At 44.6% G+C, this 12,466-nt stretch overlaps 2 protein-coding genes and 1 non-coding gene across 6 annotated transcripts in view; 2 read left to right on the top strand and 1 right to left on the bottom strand.

Moving 5' to 3' along the window:
* Nucleotides 1–3,371, bottom strand: part of LOC115552913 (connector enhancer of kinase suppressor of ras 2) — a 48,167-nt gene extending 44,796 nt beyond the window's left edge. The window contains exon 1 of the mRNA XM_030369297.1: nucleotides 3,014–3,371. Coding sequence (XP_030225157.1) covers nucleotides 3,014–3,077 — 64 coding nt within the window. The 5' untranslated portion in view covers nucleotides 3,078–3,371. The remainder of the gene's footprint in view (nucleotides 1–3,013) is intronic.
* Nucleotides 3,372–4,043: 672 nt separating this feature from the next.
* On the top strand, nucleotides 4,044–4,116 carry trnav-uac (transfer RNA valine (anticodon UAC)). The gene has a single exon. It is a non-coding gene; the product is annotated as a tRNA-Val (tRNA).
* Nucleotides 4,117–4,854: 738 nt separating this feature from the next.
* On the top strand, nucleotides 4,855–12,064 carry hdx (highly divergent homeobox). Of its 4 annotated transcripts, none has more exons than XM_030368677.1 (11): nucleotides 4,855–5,054; nucleotides 6,131–6,394; nucleotides 6,741–6,887; nucleotides 7,195–8,403; nucleotides 8,510–8,566; nucleotides 8,778–8,924; nucleotides 9,218–9,410; nucleotides 9,494–9,573; nucleotides 10,055–10,144; nucleotides 10,574–10,696; nucleotides 10,891–11,223. In XM_030368677.1, exons 2-11 carry the CDS (start codon nucleotides 6,329–6,331, stop codon nucleotides 11,188–11,190), a joined length of 2,412 nt encoding a protein of 803 aa, XP_030224537.1. In that variant the 5' UTR covers nucleotides 4,855–5,054; nucleotides 6,131–6,328; the 3' UTR covers nucleotides 11,191–11,223. The 4 variants fall into 4 exon arrangements, with proteins under 4 accessions (XP_030224537.1, XP_030224536.1, XP_030224538.1 ...); XM_030368676.1 differs by having other exon boundaries at nucleotides 4,876–5,054; nucleotides 6,134–6,394; nucleotides 10,891–12,064; XM_030368678.1 differs by having other exon boundaries at nucleotides 4,876–5,054; nucleotides 6,134–6,394; nucleotides 6,741–6,881.
* The last annotated feature ends 402 nt before the right edge of the window (nucleotides 12,065–12,466 follow it).

The following is a 12,466-nucleotide window of genomic DNA, read 5'->3' as shown; positions in this document are numbered from 1 at the left end:
TTGTGAATTAAGAATCTTAAATATATACGATAGTTAACACACTTCATATTATATATTACAAGCCATTGCAAAGAGGTTTATCGATTAGCTATAATGATTAATTGTTCATGAATTATAATTTGTAAGAATACATTGACATCACAGAGGTGATCCATCAGAATTATTTCTTATCTGAAATCCAGTGCAAGAATTCCCAAGCTATGTTTCTCAAAAACTAATATTTCACAGAATCTTTTGAAGAATACAGACACAAACCTCAATGTCTATTCAGATTTTTCAAAAGTATGCATGTCTTCATTTAAACTCTTGGTAAAGATAATAATCCACCACTGGCATCTGTCTCCTTCTTATTGTAGAATTCCTAGGTTGACAGTACACATTTAATGTATGCTCATCTTGTTGCACATGTGACCCATGCCAAAGGCCAATTTCTGTCACCACATTAATGGACAAGAACTTTTTTCTGAATGTGAAAATGTACTCGGGATGGGCAGACTATTCTTTTTAAAGTGACAAGCCCCATTCCTACCAACACAAGGGTCCTCCTCCAAAAGCTTTCGGGCCACTGAGGTGAGTTTCAGAGGATCTTTCGGGGGGCCCAGGAATTTTGTGTTTTTACAAGCCTGTTTAAAAAGGTGCTGGCCTTTTGCCATTGACCTTCAGAGCTTATCTGAACACACCGCCCACTGAGGCCCTATGCAGGAAGTCAAAGGGAAGATGCACAAGTTTGTGCGTGAGTGTGTGCATGCATGCATGTGCATGAGGGAGATAGAGAGCGAGAGAGAGAGAGAGCGAGAGAGAGAGAGAGAGAGAGAGAGAGAGAGAGAGAGAGAGAGAGAGAGAGAGAGAGAGCGAGAGAGAGAGAGCGAGAGAGAGAGAGTGCATGTGTATGTGAGCGTGTGCTATGTGCGTGTGTGTGGCTGTGGGTACGGTTGTGTGTGAGTGTGTGGCTGGGGCAATGTGTGTGTGTGCGTGAGTGCATGAGTGAGTGAGTGATTATAATTCATAATTCATGAAATAATATTGATATTGTGAACTCCAGCAACCCCAAATGGGTTCGGCAAGCAGCATAAAAGTTGAAATATTTATCAAAAAAGTATTTTAGGGTTCCAAAAAATCCCATGTCAATGACCCTTGAAGACAGCCGATATCAATGAGTGAGCCTCCATTGTCCTCCATGCGTTCCCTTGCCTTCCATTATCATTTCCTTGAAGCCAAGAGTAAAGAGGGGACGCCATGGGATAGTCTGTGAGAGAAGCAGATATCCCTGACATTATTCAAGGCACGGTGTCTCTATTTTTCAGAAGTCACGACTCACCCGGCAGCTCCATAACTCTACTACTTTTCATTCAGCCCTATCCCGTCGTGGCTCATGCTATTTTTTTTAAGCAAGCATGTTCATTGTTTTTATGGCCGGGGAGAAGTCAGTTTCTTAAAATAGGCCTACATGTTATGTCATGCATCATAGGACTTCTCTACAGGTTATCCAATCTATCATCAAACAAGAAACTCAAATAGCCCTTTTGTGCTCCCTACACGTCGTGTCTTTGATAGCAACCAAGCCCTGTGGTTTTTTTAATGGAGCTCAAATTGTTGCCTCTGGCACACACTAACATTACAATAATGTCGTCCGAGTGAAAATTCAGGGAAATCGGAGGACACTCCGCGGGCCGATTTGGCTGTTGCTAATTTTAAGTCCAGGCTCGTCATCAGAAATCACAGCACAACGCATCCCAAAAGTATATTCTCATTATTTGACTTTAATAGACCGTAGCACACCTTGGTCTGAATTAAGTGCTCTGTCGACAAGGGGGAATCTACCAAGCGAGCTAAGATATGAAATCCCCCCCACCCGCCCCCGCCCCCGCCCCCTCGCTTCCCAATGAGAAACACCCCTCCGACCTAGCATACAATTGCCCCTCACAACTCGCCATAGTGTTTAGTCTAAACCGGGAGTTGCTTTCCCGATACCCCGACGTACGGTCGCTGATTACTCATTCATGTGTGTTGGTGGGGAAGGTGGAGAGGATCGTGGCGCCAATGATCAGTGCAGCAGTAGCCCCTCTGTATGGGAGCCAGCTGCGCGCTGTCCGTGGTGCTGGATGTTGAAGGCTGGCGGTGGGGCGGGGGGCGGGGGGCGCATGCAGCTAACTACATTAATCACAAACACGCGCTCACGCACGTACAGAAATTCACACACACACGCACACTCTCTCTCTCTCTCATAAGCCTACTCTCAGACACACACACACAGACACACAAACACACACACACACACACGCACACACACACACACACACACACACACACACACACACACACACACACACACACACACACACACACACACACACACGCGCGCGCACGCACACACTCATTGGCCTACACGCGCACTCAAACACGTCGCCCCGCACTCACAATTACGAGAGCATAGATCGGTCTACACTGCAGGTCGCATATAGGCATATACGTTTAGGATTCGGTGTCTTGAACATAAGGCAAGAGACAACATCCATTTTTCTCTGATTCATTGACGAGAGGCATTCCATATAGGCTGCTGCCGATGGAGTCAGCAGCAGCGGCAGCAGCCTTAACAGCAGCCTATAGACTTGGCGAAGGGTGCGATCTAGCAGCCTAGATGACCGAATGCTGAGCCCCTACTAGCCGAATCCTACCTAAAACTGCAATGGCAAACCGCTGCATTATTGTATCGAAATACTTTAAAAAGTCACGCAGAAGGCCTCTCACAGTGGGCGAATACAACACGCAGTTTTCAACTAGCATTCAGAAGGCAGGCACACACGCGCGCGCGCAGCACACACACACACACACACACACACACACACACACACACACACACACACACACACACACACACACACACACACACACACACACACACACACACACACACACACTCTCTGGCCCTCCTTGGCTCACACCTGCACCACGATGACCACCGTAACGTCTTCGACCAGCCTGCAATGAGGAATGCACGTCATGTTTAATTTACCTTTCATCCAGTCCAGTACTTGCTTTGGTGTCCATTTACTTATAGGTTCCATAACCAAAGCCATGGTGTCACAGTCTCTCCGAGATGAATGGCACAGGTCTCAATGACGACATAAAAGGAGCTGTCAGTCACATCTGGAAAGGCATAGTAAAGGATGGATTCAAGACGAAAAATGTAAAGTCGGTGTAATTCTCCCCATCAGATCACGGCCGCCTGCATAACGGTGAACGGGATGCGGTGGTGCAATCCACGCGCACTCACACACACACGCACACACACGCACACACGCGCTCCCCTCGATCTGCCTCTCTCGCTTACTCGTGCCTTCCCGCCAGCATCCGTGCACTGTGAGAAGTGGATTCGGTGGGCGCGAGGGATGTAGCACACAACCCCTCCCCTCCCCTCCCCTCTCCTCTCCTCTCCTCCACCCGCCCGCACGCTGCAGCATCACAGGGGCCACCACCACTCACACAGACCCTGGGAATGGTGCAACGCACAACACATACTGAGCAACTCTCCGCTCACAGACACACATGGTCAGACACGCAGGATGAAACATCACGTTGAGAACATGATTATTTTTTTTGTCTTTATGTCGCCTAGGCTAAAAGGGCAGACCGCGAAACATTCTGTGGTGTGCCGTAGGTAATAGGGAACAGAAAAGGCTACAATCTGGTGTCATAGCTATAGGCTAAGGCTATGACAGCCCCCCCCCCCCAAAAAAAGCATGAAACCGTGTTTTTGTTTTAAAAAAGCTAGCTTTATGAGTTCATCGGGAAACCACTATCACCCATGGTATGAGCAATGTGGCTGTACTCTGGTTTACAGTGCCCCCTGCTGTGCAGCTGAAATATTAGTGACGTCATATTCCTTACTTGTTATTTAATTGTGTCTACCCTCAGAAGATGTACCATGATAGTGTAAAGTACTTGAAATAGTTTGCTATAAACTTTAAAGAAACTATTCGTTTTTTTATTGTATTTCATGTTTGATTAAATTACAAATAAAAATCATGGACTGTGTTGCAACTGGTTTCATAGTGTAGTGGTTATCACGTCTGCTTTACACGCAGAAGGTCCTGGGTTCAATCCCCAGTGGAACCATATCTATTATCATCCGCTACCATCTGCTATCACTTACTGAAACTAATGTGACTCCAAAACGCGGAAGTAAACCCATAACCCAAGAACATTCAGCTATTGTGTTTTAAACACTGAGAAAAAGTTGAATCATCACAATTCAGAACAAGGGCGGACTAAATAAAAGTAAACACACAAACACAACTGCAAAAGCATGATTGTATTGGGGAAATCTGTCTTTATTGGTTTGTTAAACAAACCACAATAAAGTCAATGATGGGGATCTGAACAAATAGGGCCGTGAGTGAACTGAATCCAACAACGACAAATAATAACAAACAAGTGTTTGCCATATTTGCAAAAAAGTAAACATGAACAGGTATATTAATTAAAGTAGAAAAATGATATTCAGCACAATTCTGTACAATAGTTTTGCCTATGTTCAGTAAGTAGTCTAAATGGCCAATCTAGACATGCAGATATATCTTTATAGAGATTCTTAAATGGCAATTACCCTATTGTGATATAAACAACAATTCATTTAGGTCTAAATGTATCGTGGCTCATTGCTGGATTCCTATAGGCCTATCTTTATAGAAATCTAGCGTTTAAAAGTATATTTGTATTACAACTATTCACAAATATATCGTCCTTAGGATTATTATTTCAATATATCATGAAATATCTTCATGATAAATAGCAAGGAGTGATCTCCCTTCTTCCTCCCAATCATCTCCCACACAAAGTCAACGATGGGCGGGACCTCCGCGCGCTGCTCAGTTCTCTGGCTTTTGGCGAGTGTCACTATTGTGATCACGAGCTCCCATTGGCTCCTGTCTTAAATACGTCACAATCATGATTAGAATTGATGATCGGACGTTCTGATTTCATTGTCTGGCAATGGGGACTGGTGAAGAAATCTGCTGAATTCCAACGTTCGCGTGATATTGACATCAAACAAGGTACGTGGGAATGATTCTACTTTCCTACGTCACAATGTGTCGACGGAGTTGTGTTTCTACTGCCTGCAGACTGGGAGCCGAAATAGTGGCCACTGTGTGGTTGGGAATTTTTAGTTTTGACGGAAAACTTTGGCTATCTATTGGGGGAGCTAGCTGCTGTTAGCCAGACGGCTAGTCATGGCCGCATAGGCCTGCGAGCTATGGGTTCCTCTATGTGGCCATGGCTGTAGCAGCGTTGACCAGTTTGTTTATCGCTCGTGCTCCAGGTCGGGAACGATGACGACAATTCGTTAGCAATGGCTCTAGTTTTGAAGATGCTGTGCAGAAGACAGCCTCTCTTGTGGCATAGCACATTATATTTCCCAATTCGTCATTGAATGTTTCCATTTCGGCTATAGCCATGCGCACTAAGGTTGCCAAAATAACACTCACGGCGGATGCTCATTGGTTGCATTGCATTGGCGGTTGTGACGTTTGGAATATTTATAGACCTACGTTATTACACATTTTTTATATTTGTGTAACATATATCAATACTATTATGAGTCGGTGCATAACAAGTAATCAATAACTTTTTTAAACAATGTTCGAATTTCATTTATTTCTGTCTTGCCATTCTTAATGAACCGATATTCAATAATTACTGCTAAATCAACGTCTTGGTGTAGTTAGAAACTCATTTTAGTAATGTTCAATTATTTTGAGTAGTTACACTGATCGTCTATTTTATGCCTTTGTGGAAACTCTTGCATGTCTGATTATCTGACAATCATAAAGAAAAGTATAATAGCATAATAACACGTTTGTTCTGACTTTAACATTTAAAATAGCAGGGTTGATCTTCAGACATTAATGGATCTACTAAAGTATAATTTCCCAGAATTCCTCTAACACGGTCAAGAATAACAACAACAGCATATTTAGTAAGGAAGCCAATTCTGTTCCAGGAAAAAAACACATAATGAGTGGCAAACCTCACGGCCGCTTGTTTTGAGTGGCTCTCGAGGCTATTGGGCTTTCGATAACCAGATTGCACCTGCTTGATCTGATTTTAATCAGTTTAATAACTTGTCCAGCAGACTACTTGCATACCCTGGACCACCGCCATCACCACTGCCTTCTCCAACACCACCACCACCACCACCACCACCACCACCACCTCCTTGTGTTTGGGGGCTGTCCAGCCACAGCTCCCAGGATGTCCAACGAGCCAGGATGACAGGCACCACCTGACTGCACCTCTCTAATCAAACAAGAGAGGGGCTGCAGCTGACATGGCTGCTCCCTTCCCCACCAGTGGCACAATGGACTCGTGGACCGACAGGCATGGCCTGCCGATGGTAAAGTAAACTGAAATTATAGTTCTACTATTAACAGGCAAAACAAAGATTGGTGTTGGAACCTCGCTGTTGCTTTTCTCAGTTTCATATTCCTCGGTCATGTTGTTGTTTATCATTGAGCTTGATAAGATAATGCTAAAGAATTTACGAGGCATAGTTAAGCGAGTAGTAGTAGTAGTAGTAGTAGTGTCTTATCCATGTAGTTGTATAATTTATTCTATGTCTATGTCATTTATTCAATGATAGAAAAAATGCTGTCATTATCTGCTAGGTGACTGATGACAGTGTAGTCGACATATTGCATACAATTTGCCCAATGCTATCAAACCACATTGTACCAATACAGATGAACCTGCGGTCTGTATTTACAACTGAGCAACAGCGAGTACTGGAGCGTTACTATGACAACGGAATGACCAACCAGAGCAAGGCCTGCTTTCAGCTAATTCTGCAATGTGCTCAAGAGACCAAATTGGACTTCAGCGTGGTGCGGGTAGGCCCATAAACTTAGTGAGTTTCTCTATGTGTGCTTGTCTGTATCTATGCGTGCACGTGTGGTCCACGCATGATTATGGGTCTCGAACCTATGATTTGTGTTGCACCGGTTTCCTTTTTTCATAAATCTGTGTATTACCACAGGGAATGTGCATACTGTGAGCCAGGTATTTCCCAGGGGAAATTGTGAAGCGTGCACAAAGTCATGAGTAATTATGATGTGCTTTAATCGTATCAATTTTTTTTTAATCGTATCAATTTTTCTGTATTACTGCTAAGAGGGTCTTTTTTTCTACTTTTCTCAGACTTGGGTGGGAAACAAAAGGCGTAAACTGGCCTCTAAGACGGACCAGAATGGAGGCATGCCTCATACCTCATCCAATCATGGACAACTGGGGGGTCTTTTATCCAATCACGCACTGGTAGGGGGATCTTTATCCAATCACAGCCTGGCAGGAGGGCCCCTCATCACGGGAACCATGTTGCCTGCCGCACGGAGCATCCAGAGCAGAGGTCATCTTCTTCCTCCGTCCTCTTCCTTCCCCCCCTCCTCCCTCTCGTCTTCGTCTCATTCATCTTCTTCTCCTCTCGGCAGTGGCAACAACAATAACAACAATGATGTCATCCTTACTGGGATCTACTCCCTCAACCCGGCCCCCTGCCCCCGACCAAGACCCTTGCCTCCGCCCACTCAAATGGACACCACCGTGGCTCTGCAGAACAAACCGCCTCTTCCTCTCACTCAGTCGGTCCACATCAGGGCCCATGCTAGCACTTCTCCCCTTCCCCTGCGTCTGGTTACTCCCCCGTCCAAGCCCCCGTCCCTCACATCTCCACCCGGACCCTCCACCTATACGTCGGCTAGCAAGGCGGGCCTCTCCCTTTCTGCATCGGCTGTTGGTTCAGGGTCGGTGTCGGGGTCGCAACCGGTGCCCAACAGCTGGGCTAGACAGTATGGTTCGGTGCAAAGCCGCCCCTGGTCCTCTTCGTTACAATCCCAGCCCAGGTCGCAGTCCCGAACTAACTCCAGCCCCCTCACTCAACCGCCTGCCCTGCCAAGGGCCCGGGTCACGGTCCCGACCCCACCCACACCTACGTCACCCTCCGACCACACCCTTCGCATCCAGCAGGTCTTCACCCTATCAGGAAGAGCCAACAGCGAAGCTCTGAGGCCATCTCAGACGGCTTCCACGAAGACCGCTTCCCAGGAGAATCGTAAGGCGGTTTCCCGATCCCCCGACGCGGCGGGCTACTTCTCCATCGCCATGGAGACGGGCAATGAGGAAGACGAATGGCAACAGGAGGCGGAATTTGCTAACATGTCCGCTCAGTCCCATACCCGCATGGAGCAGACCTCAACCAGCCTGTCCCACGATGAAGTGATGGGGTATAAACCAGGCAACCCCACCCCTCCTTTGAACTACAGACCTCCACCGCACCCAAGCAACGCCGCTTCTCAAGGCAGCTACTCCACCACACCTCAGACCTCACTCTCAAGGCATGGCAGCTCACCGGTCAGTCTGGGCTGCATTGCTCATGCAGGTCTCTTCTGCACCGAATTCAACGTATTACCATTCCATGTGTTATTTCCCTGTCTTACTAACTTACTCATGTGGGCAGAATTCGTTCAGTGGGTCTGCAGTGTGGCTGCACCTCAGCAACTCCAGAAAGAGAACAGTGAGTAACGTTTGGTCCAACCTTGATTGAATGTTGTTGTTTTTTTTTTTGGTTTTTTTTATCAATATAAAAGGGTTAGAATTTTTTTTGTCCCCGCATGGTTGTATGCACTTCACTTATTGCCCTGTTGTCTCTTTTCAAACATAAATGGATTCTACGTAGGGTCACGGTACTAGTACCGGTAGTAACACAAAGGGGTTTGTTTGTTCAGCTCCAGGATCGGACCCAGTTCAGCGACGGCGACCTCGTCCAGCTGAGGCGCTTTTGGAACAGGGGCATGACCAGCCTTGGGTTTGTCTGCAGGGAGAAGATCACCGCCGCAGCCAACCAGCTCAACGTGGACACTGAGATAGTCAAGGTTAGTGGCACACTAGTTCTCTAGCACAGTCTGCAACATAAAAAAGGGTGTTATGGATGGTGAATTAATGTCAGACTGACTGACTGACTAGTTTCATATCGACCAGTCGGGAAAGAAAGCATTGCATACTATGAAAAACAATTAAATATAAAAAGCACACAATTGCTTGATCCATCTCTGTTTGGAAAACAGAGCTAGATGATACAATAAAAGACAGAAAGAAAAGTGTAGAAATTGTTGTTTAAAGTCTATGGCTCTTTGTGATCCGTTTGACTTGCTCTTCGTTTCGGTAGACATGGATCAGCAACCGACGAAGAAAATGCCGGCTGATGGGTATTGAAATCCCTCCACCAACTGACGGGCCAGCTGTATTTACCTCTTCTCCTGGAGACCAGTCCCTGTCCCTCACCCCCGAAGAGGAAGCTCTTCGAACGCCCGAACTGGGAGACGAGTTGAATGACGAGGGATCTCTCTGCTTGTCTGAAGGTGAGGATGCAGATAACAAATCGGCTATAGACTTAAATGATTAATAATTGATTCGGACACTAATCCTTTGCTTTTTCCGCTAGATGGCTTGGCTGATTCCTTCCAGAGAGAAGGAGAGGATGGTAGCGGCATCTCGAACCCTTGTCCCTTGGCTAACGATGTGGTACGATTTGTGTGGAACCTGTGGATAGTGTTCATGAAACAAGCACTAATTGAGATCTTAAGTCCAAGTTTAAATTGGAATATATTGTGTGCATATAGTCTGAACTTATTCAATTTTTTTCTTCTAATACATTACCAAAATGCTCAATGTATTACTGCACTGTCATAGTGTGTATAGTGTTGTCCTTCGCGTACTATATTTAATAATCTCACTTGTTTAATAGATTAAACACTTTCTATCCTGTTTATACCCATGTAATTGGTATCCATGCTGTTTAATGTTTATTTGCTACACTTTCACATGCTGAGGGTGATACTCGACCTGATTCAGTTACAATTTGAAAGTGGTATACCTGCCTCGTAGCAGTTGTGAAGGAAGATGGAAACCCGCGAGTGTAGCTTTCACACAAATGAAAGGAAAAAACATTGATGTTTTCCTTTCAAACGTATCCCCCATAATAATCCGTTTTTTTGGTATACAGAAAATAGAGATCATTGATGAAGATGAGGAAGATGTCATTGAAATGATGCCTTCAGACATGGAGCAGATGCAGAACCTTTTGGAGTTCAAGGTAAATGACAAAATACTAAAATGTTCTCCTTTTTAGTCCTATGTTGTTGTATGTTTATAACCATAATAATATTTAACCTGGTTAAAAAAAAAAAATAGTTATCTTACCTACTCGAGTATCAAAGTACCATGCATTTTATGTTCAAAACAAATATTGTAAATTCCTTTTTACAATAAAAGGAAGACTCAAAATATTCTATATTTTCTAATATTATAATATTATATTGTGCTTATAAGACTCAAAATATTCTATTTACGGAGAGATCGTATTTCCCCACATGAAAAGCACATTATTTATTTAGACTATTATACTCTTACGCATGGATGTGGGTGCCAGCACATTCGTACATATAACACTCATTGAAAGCAATGCAGTCTCCCCCGCACAGTGATTCACTATTTTGTGCGTCTCCAACTTTGTCCATTCCAGCACGAGGAGGTGCAGTTCCTAGAGAGTGAGCTAGAGAACCAAAAACAGAAGTACCAGGAGCTTGAAGAGTTCACTAAGAGTCTGGTCAATGCTATAAAGAACAATGATTTGAAGACACAGCAGGTACATGATATAGATACGTATGCTTGACATGTATATATTATTTTACTTGATTATTTTACAGAAATATTGCCTTAAGTCTGCATTGAAACGTTTTACATAGAGTAAGAATTATGGGTAATTGTTCCTAAATCAATTTTGTACGAGACAAAGGCAAAAGATCAATACATTATATTGGTCTACAATGACTTCTTCAGGACCTCTTGGCCAGTCTACCTCAGCCCGATGATGGCGATGCGAAGGAGATCACTGATGGACGTGACGATGAAGAGTACACTGGCATGCCAGGGGCAATGTCACCGAGCCACGATGACCAATCCCCGTCAGTGATCCCCCTCAGCCAAGGCTCATCGCCTGGCCCCGTAACATCACCCATCGCTGCGAGCCCTCCGCAAGACTTCCCACCGGTCACCATGAACCACGACGGCCTCTCGACCGAATTCACAGAGCCCTCTGCATCAGAGGAGCCCCTGGAGGAAAGTGTTACAGAAAACTAAAGACTGTTTTTACATACTGACATACCGTCAGAATAACCCCCACACGCCCAAATTAAGCTAGCATCGGACAAGAGCGAGTACTCTGTCCTTCTTGCGCATACACCCACAGGGGTCAGGGCTCTCAAGTCTCACGCATTCGGCGTGAGACACGCGCAATTCAACCCATGCACACGCTTTGCATTGGTGGAAATGGGTAGGGGGAGTGGTTAAGTAGAGCCTTCTGATTGGACGGTTTGACTTTAGAGTTACCGTCATGTTTTTGTATTTGTATTTTTTTACCATTATTGTTTTATAGGGACAAACATTAACACCTTTCTCCTACAGGGGATTGATAAAGTTCTATCTATTGAACAGAAAGAAACACTGGGTCATACTTTACACACTTTACCACAGCATTGGCCTACTGAATGCCACAGATATATTTTAAGCATTGGACTGAATGCCACATAAATATATAATTATGTTTTTGCACGTTTGCAACGTTTAAAAGTTCAGGGAAAAGTATATGCCTCTACTGGTGTTGCTTAGGCCAATATCCTTTTGAGGCAGTGGTGTTTCTGAATATTAGTGTTAAGTGCCAATAATGCTTACTATCATACATTAGTCCCCATATCTGTGGACAAATTTGTACGCAGACTCGTATTAATATGTACCCCCCCCTACCCCCCTGCCGCCTGCAACAAAATCTCACTCTGAACTCAGTTCAAAACTTGAGAGCCCTGCACCCGTATTACCACAACTCCATGCCTAGTGCCTGTGGATTAATGCTTCACTATGACTGTTGGGCAGACAATGCCTTTTTTACTGCATATAATTTCGCCTTGCTCTGGTCTCGCCGCAGACTCGATAATAAATAACCTAATCTGAATTACAAGAGAATGCTGTGTTTTGTTGATAAACTTTTAAATTTGTTTGGTCTTTTACAGGGCAATCATATCAAAGAGATGTGACATGGCTGTTATTATCCATTAGCACATGCAATCTATTGACTCTTTTTCCAGTGTTGATCTCAACAAAAACATAATGTAGCTTAAGCTTCTTAGGTCCACTTGGATACAGGAATGGACAGGTTTATACAACAGTTGGCCTTAAACCATTTGACACATACCCTTCCCAGGGATTAAACAAAAATATTCTAATTCTTGAACTCAATGACATGTTTTATTATGCCAGACGTCGATGTACTCGCGTCATTCTATCCATGGAGCACAATGGATAACGACCACCATCTCCTCCCATCACTTTAACCCCAACCCCAACCCCCTCCCACTTTCCC

The sequence above is a fragment of the Gadus morhua genome, chromosome 10 (assembly GCF_902167405.1).
Source record: "Gadus morhua chromosome 10, gadMor3.0, whole genome shotgun sequence".
NCBI lineage: Eukaryota > Metazoa > Chordata > Actinopteri > Gadiformes > Gadidae > Gadus > Gadus morhua.
The sequence above is the reverse complement of the archived record's forward strand: the minus strand, read 5'-3'. Positions and strand labels throughout refer to the sequence as shown.

Bases quoted from the DNA above. Each gene is read 5' to 3' on its own strand.
- hdx (XM_030368676.1), top strand. From the start codon at position 6,329: ATGGCTGCTCCCTTCCCCACCAGTGGCACAATGGACTCGTGGACCGAC. The intron at 6,888-7,194 runs GTAGGCCCATAA...TACTTTTCTCAG, and splicing joins TGGACTTCAGCGTGGTGCGG to ACTTGGGTGGGAAACAAAAG. The intron at 8,925-9,217 runs GTTAGTGGCACA...TCGTTTCGGTAG, and splicing joins TGGACACTGAGATAGTCAAG to ACATGGATCAGCAACCGACG.